This window comes from Molossus molossus, unplaced genomic scaffold, assembly GCF_014108415.1.
Source record: "Molossus molossus isolate mMolMol1 unplaced genomic scaffold, mMolMol1.p scaffold_m16_p_34, whole genome shotgun sequence".
NCBI lineage: Eukaryota > Metazoa > Chordata > Mammalia > Chiroptera > Molossidae > Molossus > Molossus molossus.
The window spans coordinates 1,027,896-1,044,868 of record NW_023425371.1 but is presented as its reverse complement, the minus strand read 5'-3'; the positions used below and the strand labels follow the sequence as shown (position 1 = coordinate 1,044,868).

The 16,973-nt window shown below is 39.4% G+C and overlaps 1 protein-coding gene across 13 annotated transcripts in view; it reads right to left on the bottom strand.

Annotated features, from left to right (window-relative positions):
* REV1 (REV1 DNA directed polymerase) overlaps window positions 1-16,973 on the bottom strand; it is a 112,675-nt gene that overhangs the window by 53,046 nt on the left and 42,656 nt on the right. For 11 of the 13 annotated variants that reach the window (XR_004961984.1, XM_036281408.1, XM_036281407.1 and 8 more), the window contains exon 4: window positions 2,447-2,615. Coding sequence is in view for 10 of the 13 variants with exons in the window: in XM_036281403.1 (XP_036137296.1) it covers window positions 2,447-2,615 (169 nt within the window). In the remaining 3 variants the exon portion in view is untranslated. Of the gene's footprint in view, window positions 1-2,446; window positions 2,616-6,160; window positions 6,330-7,169; window positions 7,235-16,973 lie in introns of those variants that run through there. The other 2 variants (XM_036281404.1, XM_036281406.1) reach the window with 2 other exon arrangements.

Here is a 16,973-nt window from a genome sequence, read left to right as displayed (position 1 = left end):
ATTTTTTCAGCAAATCAAGTCCTATCCAGTAAGAGCCCTTTTCACCTCCACTCTCTTACTGTCCAGGGAGCTATCCCATACTCTCCAAAGCCAAACTAAATATCCCCAGATCTAAATTCTAGCCCTTGCACAAGTATAGGTCTGGAATGTTTGTATGTAACAACACACACCTGGCTCTGGAATGATCCTAACTTCTTATACTGAAAACTTTTCAATTCCTTTTTAAGGAAACAGAGCTAAAGGCCAACATGTTCACTGAGCCTATATAATGAATGGACAGTGACTATATCATGAGAACAAAGCACAAAGAATCAGTAAGATGTTCTAGGAATGGGCCTTCAACAATCCCCCAAGGTTTAAAAAATGCTTTATCTATAAAATACACTTGATTTTCTGGAAGCTAAATGCACTTTTTTAAAAAATACCCTTTTGACTTTTTGGAATTTATTTATTAATACTTGGTAATGTTTTTAGAATTAAAAAAAACACACAAGCCCTGGCCAGTTTGGCTCAGCGGTTAGAGCGTCGGCCTGCGGTCCGGAGAGACCCGGGTTCGGTTCCCGCTAAGGGCACGTACTTCGGTTGCAGTTTGTCCCCGGCCCTGGTTGGTCGTGCAGGTGGCAGCCACTCGATGTGTCCCTTCATGTCGATGTTTCTCTCTCTCTCTCTCTCCCTTCCTCTCTTTCCCTCCCACTCTATCTGTACAAAAATGGAAAAATATCCTCAGGTGAGGATAAAAAAAAACCAAATAAACAAAAAAAAACCACACACAAAACAGTATGGCCAGTGTGGCTCAGTGGATGGAGTGTTGTCCCATGGACAGAGGTCTCGGTTCGATTCCTGGTCGGGGCACATGCCCGGCGTTGTAGGCTTGATCCCCAGTAGGGGGCGTGCAGGAGGCAGCCGATGGATGTTTCTCACATAGGGATGTTCCTACCTCTCCACCACTTCCTCTCTCTAAAAAAATCAATAAAAACATATTTTAAGAAAAGGTCCCTTCTTATATATTATGCCTCTACAATGTGCCAGGCATTGTGCTAGTTTGCACAAATTATTTCTAGTTCTCACATGACCATAGCAGGTAGCTATCAGCCTTCTTTTACAAATAATGAAATGAAGTTCAGAATGAATGCAGAACTCTTCCCAAAGTCACACAGGATGACAAGCATACTTAATTCCTGAGTTCAAATGTGGACCCAGGCATGTCTCGGGAGCCTAAGCACAGGCTTTCCCACTATGTTGCCTCCCAATGAATCTGTGCTGCTACATCTGCTCCACAAAGGGACTGAGCACTACCCAATCTGCTGAATAAATTTATGGGAAGTACCAGAATTAGTGGAGCTTAGGATTTTTTAAAACACTTGGAATTGATTAAAAAACATAATGACTAAGTTTGTTTCATTAGCACTCTGTAACACAAATCTGACCATTCTTTTATATAATTATAAACTATTCATACATAAAATTATTATTTTAATATTTTCACTTCCAACTTTCATAAATCTAGTGACCACTAATAAATATATTATCATTTCAAAATATATCACCTAGCTCAGCTGGTGTGGCTCACTGATTGAGCATTGACCCATGCAAGAGGTCACCAGTTCGCTTCTTGGTCAGGGCACATGCCCAGGTTGTGGGCCCAGTCCCCAATGAGGGGCAGCAGCAGGTGGTCAATCAATGTCCTTTCTCACTGATGTTTCTCTCTCCCTCCCTCTCCCTTCCTCTCTCTTTAAAATCAATAAACAAGAACAATTTTTTATATATATAAAAAAAAAATATGCGCTGGCCAGTTTGGCACAGCGGTTAGAGCGTCGGCCCGCGGACCAGAGAGTCCCAGGTTTGGTTCTTGCTAAGGGCACGTACCTCGGATGCAGTTTGTCCCCGGCCCTGGTTGGGGTCAGGTAGGTGGCAGCCACTTGATGTGTCTCTCACATAGATGTTTCTCTCTCTCTCTCCTCCTCTCTCCCTCCTGCTCTATCTGAAGATGAATCCAAGAGTGTCCTCAGGTGAGGATAAAAAAAAAAGATATATATATCACCACCAAAGTTCCAGATGACATATTTAAACTTAGTAAGTTAATATGAATGGCCACCACTGATTTACAACACATCAATTACAAACAGGGAGCACTGCCTAGACCAAAATAGGTGCACAAATATTTGCCAAATGAGTAACTTGCTTAGCCAACTCTTTTCTATCACCACTTCCTACTGCTTACCTGAGTCATCACCCCTAATGCCTTGTAGCTGAGGTTCCAAGAACACTAATGTCATACTTTTAATAGGATGTCAAATCCTAGGCCACCTGAATTATCAATGTGAAGTTAAAGAGTACAGTAATGTCGTTTAAGACATTAATTACTTTTCACCATTAAGCGGCAATGTGTCTGTAATAGAAATAAAATGTATTCCAATTTTTAAAACTTTTTAAAAATTAAACTTACCTTTCCACAATCCATTCTGGCCGAATTACTTTTTCCCCCTTTAATTCTTTAATTTTGGCAGTAGGAAGATTTGTGGCAATAATGTGTGTTGTTTTGGATCTGGAATAATACACATGGTACTGGCCTCCATGCAACATCATTAGTTTTCTCAATTCCTCAGCAGAAGGATCTGTAAAGTTAGTATTAAAATATATTAAGGGCTTTATATATTAAAGTTAATATTAAAATATATTAAGAACTTTATATATAAGAAAGTAGAGCCCTAGCTGAATAATCCCTTCAACAGGTTGAAGAACATTATTACTGGTTCACTTTCTCCTTGGCTGTGCTGCCAGTAAACAAAGCTGGGAGGTAAATCACAGGTGATAAAGCTATTTTGCCTTACTTAGCATATCCTCTTCCCCTGGCTGCTAGAGACAGTCAACCAACACAAAAACATCTACTGCTAAGAGGGGCCTAGAAGAGTAAATAGGGACTTCAAGTAATAAAACAGATACTAATGGGAGCGCAACTATTTTTAAATTTTTGATCACATTTAGATATGAGACCTTGATATAGGTATCTTATGTTTTTTAAAAATTAACAACTATAAAGTCATTTATGAATCAGTTTACAGAGACTCCAACCAATCTTACAGCTCTTTCAGAATACAGCAGTTCCGCGAATAGCAACATTTCATTGCATTAATGAGATGCCACAAGAATTTAACTCTTGTTTATATCAGCCTACTGTAAAACTGGTTTTGTTATACGTCATCTCATATCAAAGTTACAGAACCTATCAATGACATTAAGTGAGGACTTACTGTAATACAATAGTAGTCAAATAAATTGCTCATATTTACTATTAGCAGACATGCTGTAGGGCTTATTAATAGATTTTACTCCTATGAAATAATGTTAAATTTTATTTAAGAATATATAAGAATAGCCCTGTTTTGCTCAGTGGTTAGAGCACTGACCCAAGGACCAAAGGGTTGAAGGTCTGATTCCTGGTCAAGGGCACATACTTGGGTTGCAGGTTCAATTCCCAGCCACAGGTGGGGTCTTGAGGGAGGCAACCAATTGATGTCTGTCTGTCTCTCCCTCCCTCTCTCTCACTCTATCTAAAAATCAATGGGAAAATATCCTTGGGTGAGGATTAACAACAACAACAAAAAAAGAATATAGGAGAAAAAAAAACTACCATAGACCAAGAAACAGCACATATTTTTCAATTGTTTCAAAATATTTTATTCTCAATAAAACTATTAAAAATATCTTAAACAAGAATCAATGTAGTTTATGCTTTCCCATTTAAAAAAATGTCTGACTCACTAAAGTTATGTTATAACCACCATTTACTACTATCACATTAAACTAATTATTTTCACTAGCTTTTCTATTTCTTTCACCTATTATCCTAATGAAAGCTCTAAATCACACCTCCTCTAGCAACAGTTGTACCCCAAGTGGTAGGGGGAGTCTCAGGAGGCTTATGTATCTACCTTGTTATTCAAGCAACAGATTTTCCAACACAGGTCCAAGCAATACAGGTCCAAGTATTTAAATGAACATTTTTATGATAACTATTTAATTAGATGAGTTTTAGAGTGTAGAAGAATTTAAAAGCTAAAAAAGCAAATATGAAGTCATTTGATGTTACTGATCACACACACTGACATACTGCCTGATAAGTACAAGCCACATATATTAAGATTTCTAGTAATTTCAGTAAAACCATGAAATCAGTTTTAATATTTTTGTTTAACCCAAAAGATCCAAAATATTATCTTATTACCACATAATCAATATAAAAAAGTGGGATAGGGGATATTCCACATTCTTTTTTTCATACCGAGTCTCTAGAATCAAGTGTGTATTTTATATTTATAGCACATCTCAATTTAGACTAGCCAAATTTCAAGTGCTTAACACATGTGGCTAGTGGCTACCAAATTAGACATTGTTACTAGAAAAAGAAATGAAAACATTTAAATAAAATTAGTTCAAAATCCATAATAAAAGGTTTTCGGGGATTGGGATCAGAAAAACTAAGCTAAAGCATCACAATGATTTAATGTAAAATGGTGGAAATTAAATAGCTAGACAGTTAGGAATCTATAGTTTACTTTCTTTCCCTAAGATTAAAGAACTTGGCTCACCTTATTAAACAACAATGAAAAGTACCAAATTAAAGGCTAGATGAAATGCAGTAATATGGACAGACACTAAATTCAATAAAAAGCAAAGACATGTAAAAAGTCATCTTACAAGTTAATCTATTAATTTTCCTAAACTAATTGTACTAAATTACTGAAACAGAAAGCAGTGGGCTGCCAGGAACATATTACCTTTGTATACACACTTGTAAAGCCCTCTCCCCTCTACTAGTTGCTCTTTGAAATCTAATTACTGTAGAAATTTGAAACTGGAAAACCTGGAGAGTTCATTGTCCTTTTATGGGATGAAATTAAGGGGGCTCCTTGAAGTTCAATTTTGAAGACTCTCACATATCTTTCAGTGTGAGTGAACCATGAAAAGTAATCTATTAAAAGGTAAGATCAACCCTAACTAGTTTGGCTCAGCAATTAGTGCTTCGTCCCTACTCCCTGGGACCAGGTTTGGTTGCAGGTTCAATCCAGGGCCATGTGGGAGTATGGGAGGCAATCAATCCATGTCTGTCTCTCTCTCCCTCCCTTCCATTCTATCTAAAAATCAATGGAAAAATATCCTCAGGTCAACAACAAAAAAAGGGTAAGATCATATAAACATGGTGTCAGGCTGCCCTGAATTTAATCTTGGCTTTAACATTCTTTAGCTATGTGACTACGGACAAGTACCGAGTTCCTTTAAGCTTTCTCCTCTTCCTTTACAAATAAACAAGTAAAGCTGTAATGATGAATTAAGTTTGGCACATAGGAAGTACTCAATATAAAAACTGTTACTATTATAAAGTATGAAGACATCAGAACTCCTTTGAAGTAATGTATATAATGCCTCGAGACTCCTGCCCTAAACTCTACAAAAAATGGTAGAAGATAATACATATGCTGACACATGGTGACCTTAACTTTCAAACATAAATGGACCTGCCAATAGTGCACTATGGACAGCAGCCAGGACACTCCATCAGCCCAAACAGCCTGGTATGCATGTGGCTGGTGACTACCCTTATTTTTATTGTTTTTTTATTTTATTTTAAAATAATTATTTCTTTTTGGCTCTGTTTCTTCAGCAACAGGTCATACTCCCAAATTACAAGTTCAAAAGAATATAAACAGTAGCTCTGAAGATGTGCATAATAAATTCAATTTTGTTTTTAACACCTTTCTTTAATTCAGAAGATGTGTGCTAATTAGAGAAAAATATTTGGGAGATAGTATTCAACACTATGAAATCTTATGACTCTAAGAGTTGTGTGGTGCACACAAGGGACCCCATCCCTGCAATCTACACCAGCTACTTTTCTTCATAGCACTGATATCAATCTGAAATTACCCTATTTACTTGTTTACTGTCATATTTTCCCCCAGAACATGTGCTCCTTGAGGACAGGAACTTTGTCTGTCTTACTTCCTTGTATCTGGCACAAAGCAGGTGCTCAGTAAGTATCTGATGAGTTCAATGACAATCACAATGCATCACAGACTCCTGCCTGAAATTCACCCCTCTAACAAAGGGAGTACAAGTAAATGAGTATCTCAATTCTCAAAATATTTACTGAGTTTCTTACCTATTAAGCCATATAGCAGACTCCAAAGTGAGACTGACTGGATTCAAATCTGAGCTCTATCTCTTGCTAGTTATGTGGACCTCAGGCAAGTTACTTAACTTCTCAGGTCTCAGTTTTCCCATTTGTACACTGAGGACAGTAAAAGTGCCTCAGATGGCTATTGTGGGATCTAAAAAAGCCAAAAATTATTAACTGCTAAGAAGAGGGCCATGCAATAGTAAGAGTTGCATGTCAGCTATTACCAATATTATTATTTTATTACCATCTCTTATACCAAAGCAAGAAGATGTAAAGAACGTCAGGGCTACTCTCTATTTATAAATCATCAATTTTTTTCTATCCATAACCCCACCTACAGATCCTTCTCTTGTTGTCCACCCTTCTATACCTTTTCCATCTAGAATGTCCTGGATATAATGGCAAGAAAAAGAAAAAGAAAAATCAAAACAAAATTCTATTCAGGAAAATCTATTCTCCAAATCTTACAATTGGTGTTCCACTAGAAAATGTCAGAACTAAAAAGAGCTTTGAGATCTAATAAATATTTCATTTCCCACATTGGTATAAACGAGATTAATCAAGTTAGACTGGACCAATTCAAATAAAAATTAACATCCCTCAAACCGCATTACATATTCTTACTGTACATACTATTTTAAAACACATTAGAGCCCTGACTGGTTTTGCTCAGTGGTTAGACCATCGGCCCACGGACCAAAGAATTGCAGGTTTGATTCTGGTCAAGAGCACATACTATGGTTGTGGTTCCGTCCCCAGCCCTGGTGGGGTCATGTGGGAGGCAACCAGTTGATGTGTCTCTCTCATATCGATGTTTCTCTCTTTCCCCCTACCTCCCACTCTATCTGAAGATAAACAGAAAATATACTCAGGTGAGGATTAAAAAAAATAAAATAAAATAAAATAAATAAATAAATAAATAAAATACATTAGAGTATAAAAAAGGCAACTGAATCACCAAAAAAAATCATCACCACAAAGTATCACTGACATTTTGATGAAGATCCTTTAAGTAAAACAGTGTCTGAGGCTGGACTGCTCCCAAAGATGACTTTACCAGAAAAAAATAAAAAATAAAAAAATACAGCATTGGTTATAAAAATAGATGTTAGAGGGACATGAGCTGATCAAAATTTTTCTCCTTAAAGTTCTATTAAATTTCTAAACAAGCAAATTATTGTTCATTAATACACTTAATAAAGTTTCTTATAAATGGCATCAATTTTAGGCAGATTAACAAATCAAAAACTGGAGAAATTAAGGTAACTTTCCAAAGTCACACACAGCTAATGGGATAGCCACAATTCAGGTGCAGGTCTGTGTCTCCAAAAGCTCATACTTGATACTTGATTAATCCTAACGTGATACAACTCTGGATAGAGAAGCCTGGTTTCCAGTTGCAGGTTAACACTAAAAATTCATGACATCTTGCCCTGGCAAGTTTGGCTCAGCAGTTAGGGTGTCGGCCTGCAGACCAGAGACTCCTGGTTCAGATCCTGCTAAGGGCACATGGCTTGGTTGCACTTCATCCCTGGCCCCAGTTGGGTTGTGTGGTGGCAACCAGTCAATGTGTCTCTCTCACATCGATGTTTCTCTCTCTCTTCATCCCTTTCTCCCTCCTGCTCTATCTGAGGATAAATGCAAAAGTGTCCTCGGGAGAGGATTAAAAAAGAAATCATGGCATCTTGGGCAACTGACTCATCTTACTTAGCCTGTTTTCCTTTACAAAGGTTCCCTTTTCAAAGCTACCATACAATTCTATGCACTAAAGGCATTATCTCCAGCAAACAAAATTTGAAGTCAGTCTCAAAAGTTTGTGAGAGAAGGTCCTTCCTGAGGACTGAGGGGTCCCCGTCCCACACCAGGTGCCCCGCTCAGGGTTCCAGTGCCAGGAAGAGAAGTCCCCATAACTTCTGGCTGGAAAAACCAGCCGGAACTGAGGCTCAGGGAGGCTGAGGCGGCTGGAGCCCCAGGCTGCTCCCTAAAGGGCCCGTGCACGGACTTATCAAACTCTCCCTCTAAGCTTGGAGGGGAGGCAGCTCGAGGGGCGCCAGAGACATACAGGGAAGAACTGACCTGTTTGGCGCTGGAGAGGGGGCTTCTTCGGGGACAAACATGCTATAAGAGGCCTTTGTTCCTTTGGTGAGCCCTTCCCGGGAGCAGCAGACAGAAGCCATATCTGGGACTCCAGCAACCTGGCTCACACTGGTAGCCCCGCCCCGCTGACTCCCTGAGGCCCCGCCCCGCCCCGCACAACTTTCAAGCCCACCGAAGCTGTTGCCACTTGCTTAACCATAGGATTGGCCAGTCTTGGATCCTGCTTCAGGTTTTTCCTAAATTCTTTCAAACGAGCAGCATCGGGTCTCAGCTAGCCCCTTACCTCTCATTAAGTAATACACAGAAACAAACACAGGGAGGCAGCCAAAATGAGGAGACAAAGAAACAGGTCCCAAATGAAAGAACAGAACAAAACCCCAAGAAAAGAACTAAGCGAAAGGAAGATAAGCAACCTAACAGATGCTGAGTTCAAAATACTGCTTATAAGGATGCTCAATGAACTTAGTGAGGGCCTCAAGAGCATAAAAAAGGACCAGTCAGAAATGATCGATGCACAGTTAGAAACGAAGGAGGCTTTAACTGAAATAAGGAATAATTTACATAGCTTCAATAATAGAGTACATAAATCCAAGGAGCAAACCATCAATTTGGAATATAAGGAAGCAAAAAACGCCCAATCAGAACAGCAAAAAGAAAAAAGAATCCAAAAAAATGAGGATAGTGTAAGGAGCCTCTGGGACAACTTCAAGCGTGCCAACATTCACATCTTGGGGGTGCCGGAAGGAGAAGAGAGAGAACAAGAAATCGAAAATCTGTTTGAAACAATAATGGCAGAAAACTTTCCTAACTTGGTGAAGGAAACAGACATACAAGTCCAGGAAGCACAGAGAGTCCCAAACAAGATGAACCCCAAGAGGCCCACACCAAGACACATCATCATCAAAATGCAAAAGGTTCAAGACGAAGAGAGAATCTTAAAAGCAGCAAGAGAAAGGCAGCTAGTTACCTACAAGGGAGTTCCCATTAGGCTGTCAGCTGATTTCTCAAAAGAAACTTTGCAGGCCAGAAGGGAGTGGCAAGAAATATTCAGAGTGATGAAAAGCAAGAACCTACAACCAAGATTACTCTATCCTGCAAAGCTGTCATTTAGAATCGATGGCCATATAAAAACTTTCCCAGACAAGAAAAAGTTAAAGGAGTTCCTCACCACCAAACCGTTATTATATGAAATGATGAAGGGTCTTTTTGAAGAAAAAGATAAAATGTATGAACAAACAAAATGGCAATGAATACATATCTATCAACAATGGAATCTACAAACAAAATGAACAGGAAGAACAGGAACATTCTCATAGATACAGAGAACATTTTGGTGGTTGCCAGTTGGGAAGGGGGTTGGGGGAATGGGTGAAAAAGGTGAAGGGATTAAGAAGCACAAATTCATTGCTAGACTGACAAACCTCAAAGGGAAAGGTGTTGGGGGGTGGGAAGAGATAAATCAAAGAACTTATATGCATAACCAATGGACGCGGACAATAGTTTGGGAAAAGGTGGGAGGGGGGCGAGAGTGGGGAGGAGGGGGTCAATGGGGGAAAAATGTGGAACATCTGTAATACATTTTACATCCAACAATAAAGATGTGGAAAAAAAAAGAAAAAAAAGAGGGAGAGTGAGGGTGGTGAGAGAGAGAGAGAGAGAGAGAGAGATTAATATGAGAAACATCGATTGGCTACCTTCTGCATGGGCCCCAACCAGGATCGAACCGCTACCTAGGCATGTGTCCTGACTGGGAATTGAACTCACACCCCTTTGATGTACGGGACAATGTCCAATCAGCTGAGCATGTGGCAAGGGCTGGAAATAATTTTTCAGATGTGAAAAATTCAAGGCACAGCTAGAATTTTATTTTAGAGTGATGTCAACTGCTTAACATGTAAATATTTCAAGTATGGGATGACATGCACTGTGAGACTGTGTTGTGATAAAGAACTCAAACTCTGTGAAACATAAAAAAAAAAAAAAGATTTTTGGAACAATACCCAGGGGAGGAAATAAAGATGCCCAAGTGTTTTCTGGACCTAAAAAAAACAAAAAGTTTGTGAGAGAAAGTAAAGTAGGTCATATCACATCCAAGTTTATGGATAAAGAAAGTAAAGCAGGAAAAACAAAGTACTCCTCATATATCTTTATTATCTAATAAACTACAATATCTTATACACATGACAGGCACTAAATTCAAGAAGTTTAAAGTTGCTCTGGCCCGTTTTGCTCAGTGGTTAGAGCACCGGCCCACAGACCAAAGAGTCTTGGGTTCAATGTCAAGGGCTCGTACCTGGGTTGCAGATTCGATCCCTGGCCTAGGTCAGAGTCATGCAAGAGGCAACCAACTGATTTGTCCCTCACATTGATGTTTCTCTTTCCCTCCCTTCCACTCTGTCCTAAAAGATCAATGAAAAAAATGTCCTGATAAGAAAGAAATAGAAATGAAATAAGATAAGAAATAGAATTTAAAAAAATTTAAGTGGTTGAAGTGGTAAATTTTATGTTACATAATTTACCATATAATTTGCCATAATTAAAGATTTTTAAAAACACATCTGGACAGCCATTTCAAACATAAAAGAATATGCAATGTACCAGTTAGTACCACAATTACATAGTGAGCCACAAAACAGTATCAGTCACATGTTAGTATTAACTTGAATTTTATTGTGTTTGTAATTTTATCCCCATTTAATTTTCATCTGCACAACCCATAATCTTAAGAGCTTGATAAAATATTACTACTATCATTTTAAAGATGCTTATGAAAATTAAATAGGTTAAAATCTTATAGCTTATAAGAATAGATGAGATTAGCTAATAAATTTAAAAAGCCCAAAATTAAAATCCAAGCCTTGTTTCTTGATCCCATGTTTATTTTCCAACTTACTACCTCTCAACTAATAAAAATTTTTATATTCTGCACTTCAGAAACAAACAAATTTGGGGGGGGGGGATTAATAAAAATAAAGGAAGCCACTTGCAGAATAAAAATTACCTATTAATCCTCGAATCAGCAAAGATTCAACTTTTCTAACCTTTTAAAAACTTTGATATTCTAACTGGAGAACAATTTTGCTACATGAAAATTTACTAGAAGTATTTCAGCAAAAGTGAAATGCTGAGGGTTTCTCATTATATCCTTTTAAGCCAAAATTCTTAGCTCCTTCAACATCCTACATGGTTTTGTAAAGCAGACCAATTTAAAATAAGAGGACTATAATTCTGCAACATTTTCAAGTTTTAATAAATATAAAAATAGGTTCTGTAACTTATCTTACATCTTGAAAAATATATGTTCCCCTTCTTTTCTACAAACACTTATAACATGTATCCTTTCTGGACAAAACAGAAAATTCAGCAAAGAAGAACTGATTAGTAAGAAAATACTTTTCGCCCTGGCCGGTTTGGTTCAGCGGTTACAGCGTCGGCCTGTGGTCCTGAGAGACCCAGGTTCGGTTCCCGCTAAGGGCGCGTACCTCGGTTGCAGTTTGTCCCCGGCCCTGGTCAGTTGTGCGGGTGGCAGCCACTCGATGTGTCCCTTTCACGTCGATGTTTCTCTCTCTCTCTCTCTCTGTTCCTCTCTCTCCCTCCCACTCTACCTGAACAACAACAAAAAAGAAAATACTTTTCACCTAAAACTATATTTCTCAATGAACAGAATTGTACAATTTAAGAGACTTACAAATATCTTAGAAAGAAAGCTTTGCAAGCCAGTAATAAGATATCTCCTAAGGACAATAGGTGGTAACTCAGCAAATAAAATTCCAAGAATACTGACAGATTCAAGAGGCATTGTCTACCCCACTGAAGGAGGTGGGTGAGTGCTGCTGGAGTATCTTCTCAGCCCTATTTTGCATAACATTTCAATACAAGAATAGATTAAGAATACAGATGGTTAAACTTCTTGGGCAACAAAAATGTGGAAAGTTGTTAATTTATGCAAGAGTCAAAGTAATCTTGGTCAAAAAAAATGAGAAAAATCTACCTGAACATTAAGGTTCCACTTTTTTTTTTTTATCCTCACCTGAGGACATTTTTCCATTTTTAGTTCAAATAGAGCGGGAGGAAGAGAGAGGAAGAGAGAGAGAGAGAAACGTCGATGTGAAGGGACACATCGAGTGGCTGCCACCCGCACGACCAACCAGGGTCGGGGACAAACTGCAACCGAGGTACGTGCCTTAGCGGGAACCAAACCCAGGTCTCTCTGTACCGCAGGCCGACGCTCCAACCGCTGAGCCAAACCGGCCAGGGCGAGGTTCCACTTTTTAAAAAAAATATATTTTTATTGATTTTTTTAGAAGAGAGAAAAACTGACATGAGAGGAAGACTTCAGGTCAAGATGGCGGCGTAGGTAAACGTGGTATCGCGTCCTCCCACAACCACATCAAAGTTACAACTAAACTACAGAACAACCAGCATTCAAAGCCACCTGGAATCAAGCTAAATGGAAGTCCTACAACTACAGAATTAAAGCAGCAGCCACATCAAGACTGGTAGGAGGGGCGGAGGCGGATGGGCTGGTCCCACACCCACGTGTGGCTGATAAAAACCAGGAGGACACCTAGACTGGGAAGGTCCTCCCTGAGGACTGAGGGGTCCCCGTCCCACACCAGGCGCCCTGCTCAGGGTTTCAGTGCCAGGAAAAGAATCCCCATAACTTCTGGCTGGAAAAACCAGCAGGAACTGAGGCTCAGGGAGGCTGAGGCGGCTGGAGCCCCAGGCAGCTCCTCTTAAAGGGCCCACGCACAGACGTATCTGACTCACTCCCTCTAAGCTTGGAGGGGAGGCAGCTGAAGGGGTGCCAGAGACATACAGGGAAGAACTGAGTTGTTTGGCACTGGAGCAAGGGCTGGAGAGAGGGCTTTCTCTGGGACAAACGTGCTATCAGAGGCCTTTGTTCCTTTGGTGAGCCCTTCACTGGGGCTGCAGACAGCCACCATATCTGGGACTCCAGCAACCTGGCTCACACTGGTAGCCCCGCCCTACTGACTCCCTGAGGCCCCGCCCCACCCACTCTGAGGCCCACCCAAGCTCTTGCCAGTTGCTTAACCATAGGATTGGCCTGTCTTGGATCCTGCTTCAGGTTTTCCTAAATTCTTTCAAACAAGCAGCATCTGGTCTCAGATAGCCCCACACCTCTCGTTAAGTAATACATAGAAACAAACACAAGGAAGCAGCCAAAATGAGAAGAAAAAGAAACAGGTCCCAAATAAAAGAACAGAACAAAACTCCAGGAAAAGAACTAAGCGAAATGGAGATAAGCAACCTAACAGATGCAGAGTTCAAAACACTGCTTATAAAGATGCTCAATGAACTTAATGAGGGCCTCAAGAGCATTAAAAAGGACCAGTCAGAAATGAAGGATGCACAGTCAGAAATGAAGGAGGCACTAACTGAAATAAAGAGTAAGTTACACAGATTCAATAGAATAGGTAAAGCCAAGAAGCAAACCATCGATTTGGAATACAAGGAAGCAAAAAACACCCAATCAGAACAGCAAAAAGAAAAAAGAATCCAAAACAATAAGGAGAGTGTAAGGAGCCTCTGGGACAACTTTAAGCGTGCCAACATTCGCATCTTGGGGGTGCCAGAAGGAGAAGAGAGAAAACGAGAAATTGAAAACCTATTTGAAACAATAATGGCAGAAAACTTTCCCAACTTGGTGAAGGAAACAGACATACAAGTCCAGGAAGCACAGAGAGTCCCAAACAAGATGAACCCCAAGAGGCCCACACCAAGACACATCATCATCAAAATGCAAAAGGTTCAAGACAAAGAGAGAATCCTAAAAGCAGCAAGAGAAAGGAAGCTAGTTACCTACAAGGGAGTTCTCATTAGGCTGTCAGCTGATTTCTCAAAAGAAACTTTGCAGGCCAGAAGGGAGTGGCAAGAAATATTCAGAGTGATGAAAAGCAAGAACCTACAACCAAGATTACTCTATCCTGCAAAGCTATCATTTAGAATCGATGGCCATATAAAAACTTTCCCAGACAAGAAAAAGTTAAAGGAGTTCCTCACCACCAAACCGTTATTATATGAAATGTTGAAGGGTCTTTTTGAAGAAAAAGATAAAATATATGAACAAACAAAATGGCAATGAATACATATCTACAAACAAAATGAACAGGCAGAACAGAAACATTCTCATAGATACAGAGAACATTTTGTTGGTTTCCAGATGGGAGAGGGGTTGGGAGAAGGGGTGAAAAAGGTGAAGGGATTAAGAACAAATTGGTTGCTAAACTGACAAACCTCAAAGTGAAGGGTGTTGGGGGGTGGGAAGAATTTATATGCATAACCAATGGACACAGACAACAGTGTAGGAAAAGGTGGGAGGTGGGTGGGAGTGGGGAGGAGGGGGTCAATGGGGAAAAATGAGGAACATCTGTAATACATTCAACAATAAAGATAAAAAAAACAACAACAAAAAAGAATAGTCAGCCCTGGTCAGTGTGGCTCAGTGGTTGAGTGTCGACCCATGCACCAAGAGGTCGCCAATTCAATTCCCAGTCAGGGTACATGCCAAGTTGTGGGCCAGATCCCCAGTGGAAGCATGCAAGAGGCGGCCAATCAATGTTCTCTCTCATCGATGTTTCTATCTCTCTCTTCCCCTCTTTCTAAAATCAATAAAGAAAAAAAAATTAAAAAAGAATAGGAAAATTTTTTAAAGAGATAAAAAGGAAAAACTGACACGAGAAACATCAATCAGCTGCCTCCTGCACGCCCCCTACTGGGGATCAAGCCTGCAATCCAGGCATGTGCCCTGACCTGGAATCAAACCAGGACCTCTCAGTCCACGAGACAACACTCAATCCACTGAGTCACCCCACCCAGGCCACATTTTGTTTTAAAACAACTGTACCATTTTAGGATGTAGAACTGGTAAAATGGCAACATAGAAAAAAGAAGTCTCAAGTGACTAACTAAATGAATGTCTTTTCCTTATTTTATTTATCTCTACCTCAGTAAGGCTATGCACCTCAAGTATTTGATTCCATTTATGATTAAATATATGTAACACCCTGACTAACGTCATTAGAGAAGCACAGTAAAAATCAACCAGGATGAATCCTCTATAGACCTCAAGCCAAGTCATATTGGCTAATAAGCATTTACTGATGTTCAGTCATGTACAAAATATCAAAGGAAACAAATTAAGAAACTGCTCTGTCCTAATGAAGACAGATGGAAACATTTAAGCCAGGATTTTCAATGTTTTTAAACAGCAGAACCTTATTTTCAAATGAACTCCTACAATAAACCCCCAAAATAACAAGCAAATAAAAGTAGGATAAAGTTTATTTTGGAAGTTCAATTAGTAACATATACTTATTACCATTTTGCATTTCAGCATAGTACTGAGAAAATCCTGATTCATACATATTAATTAGAACTATTAACATATGCAACTATTTAAATGAAGTTATATTCCAAGGTCTGTGTAAAAACGACTTAATCTGAGAAATTATAAATAACATATTTGAGTATTTGTATATTTTTATCTCCTTATAGTATACTTAAAAATACTGTAATTTTAGCCCTGGACAGTTTGGCTCAGTGGTAGAGCGTTGGCCCACGGACCAATGAGTTACGGGTTCGATTCCAGCCAAGGGCTCATACCCCAGTTGCAGTTCATCCCTGAGCCTGGTGGGGGTCATGCAGGAGGCAACTAGTCAATGTGTCCCTCTCACATCAATGTTTCTCTCTCTCTTCCTTTCTCTCCCTCTCTCCCCCTTCCACTCTATCTGAAGATAAATAGAAAAAATATATATCCTCGGGTGAGGATTGAAAATCAAAAAAAAATGTAATTTTAGCCCTGGTCTGTGATGCTCAGTTGGTTGAACGTTGTCCCGTGTACCCAGAGGTTTGCCAGTTCAATTCCTGGTCAGGCACATGCCAGGGTTGCAGGCTCCATCCCTGCATGCAGAAAGCAGCCTATCCATGTTTCACTCTCACATCGATGTTCTCTCTCTCTCTCTCTCTCTCTCTCTCTCTATCAGCACCAATAAAAAAATCTTCAAAAAATAATACTGTAATTTTAAGACTGAGAGAACTTCTAAGGCATCCTGAAAGTCAAGTTAATAATCAAATCAAAAAAACCAGCAACTTTAATCAGGCATCCAACAGAATGTATTACTTATGATATGTAGAGACAAGAACCTTATTTAATTACAAGTATATCCTCAGTACCCATGTTTTCAAGTATCCCACTTAAAACTTAGTGAGGATTCCACAAATGATTTTTAACACAAAATGAATAATGTGATACATCAGAAAAAATTCTGTGGGAACAGAGAGCTGACATCTGAGCTGAAACTAAAACTAAGTAATATTTTTACTTAGACAAGCAAATGAAAGATGAACAAAGCTCTTAGGGGGCTAGGGAAAGATGTAGCCACAGGGTTCAAGATCACTTTCAAATTGGGAATATAATTCAGGTTTGGAGAGCTGTACAGTGGATTAGCATAAATATCACACTGAGAAGACATGCCAGGATGTGGATTTATACTGGGGAGTCTCAGAGAAAGAAGCAGATGTTAGCTCACTAAAACAATCAGACCTGTCTGAATGGGCTTGCCTACCACTGCTGGAGTCATTGCAAGAGGCCCAGTGTGGCCTGTCTATTTATCAACAATACCGAGGAAGGTATCACATAGACAATAATTAACCTGAAAGCTTAAAGTTCCTTCCA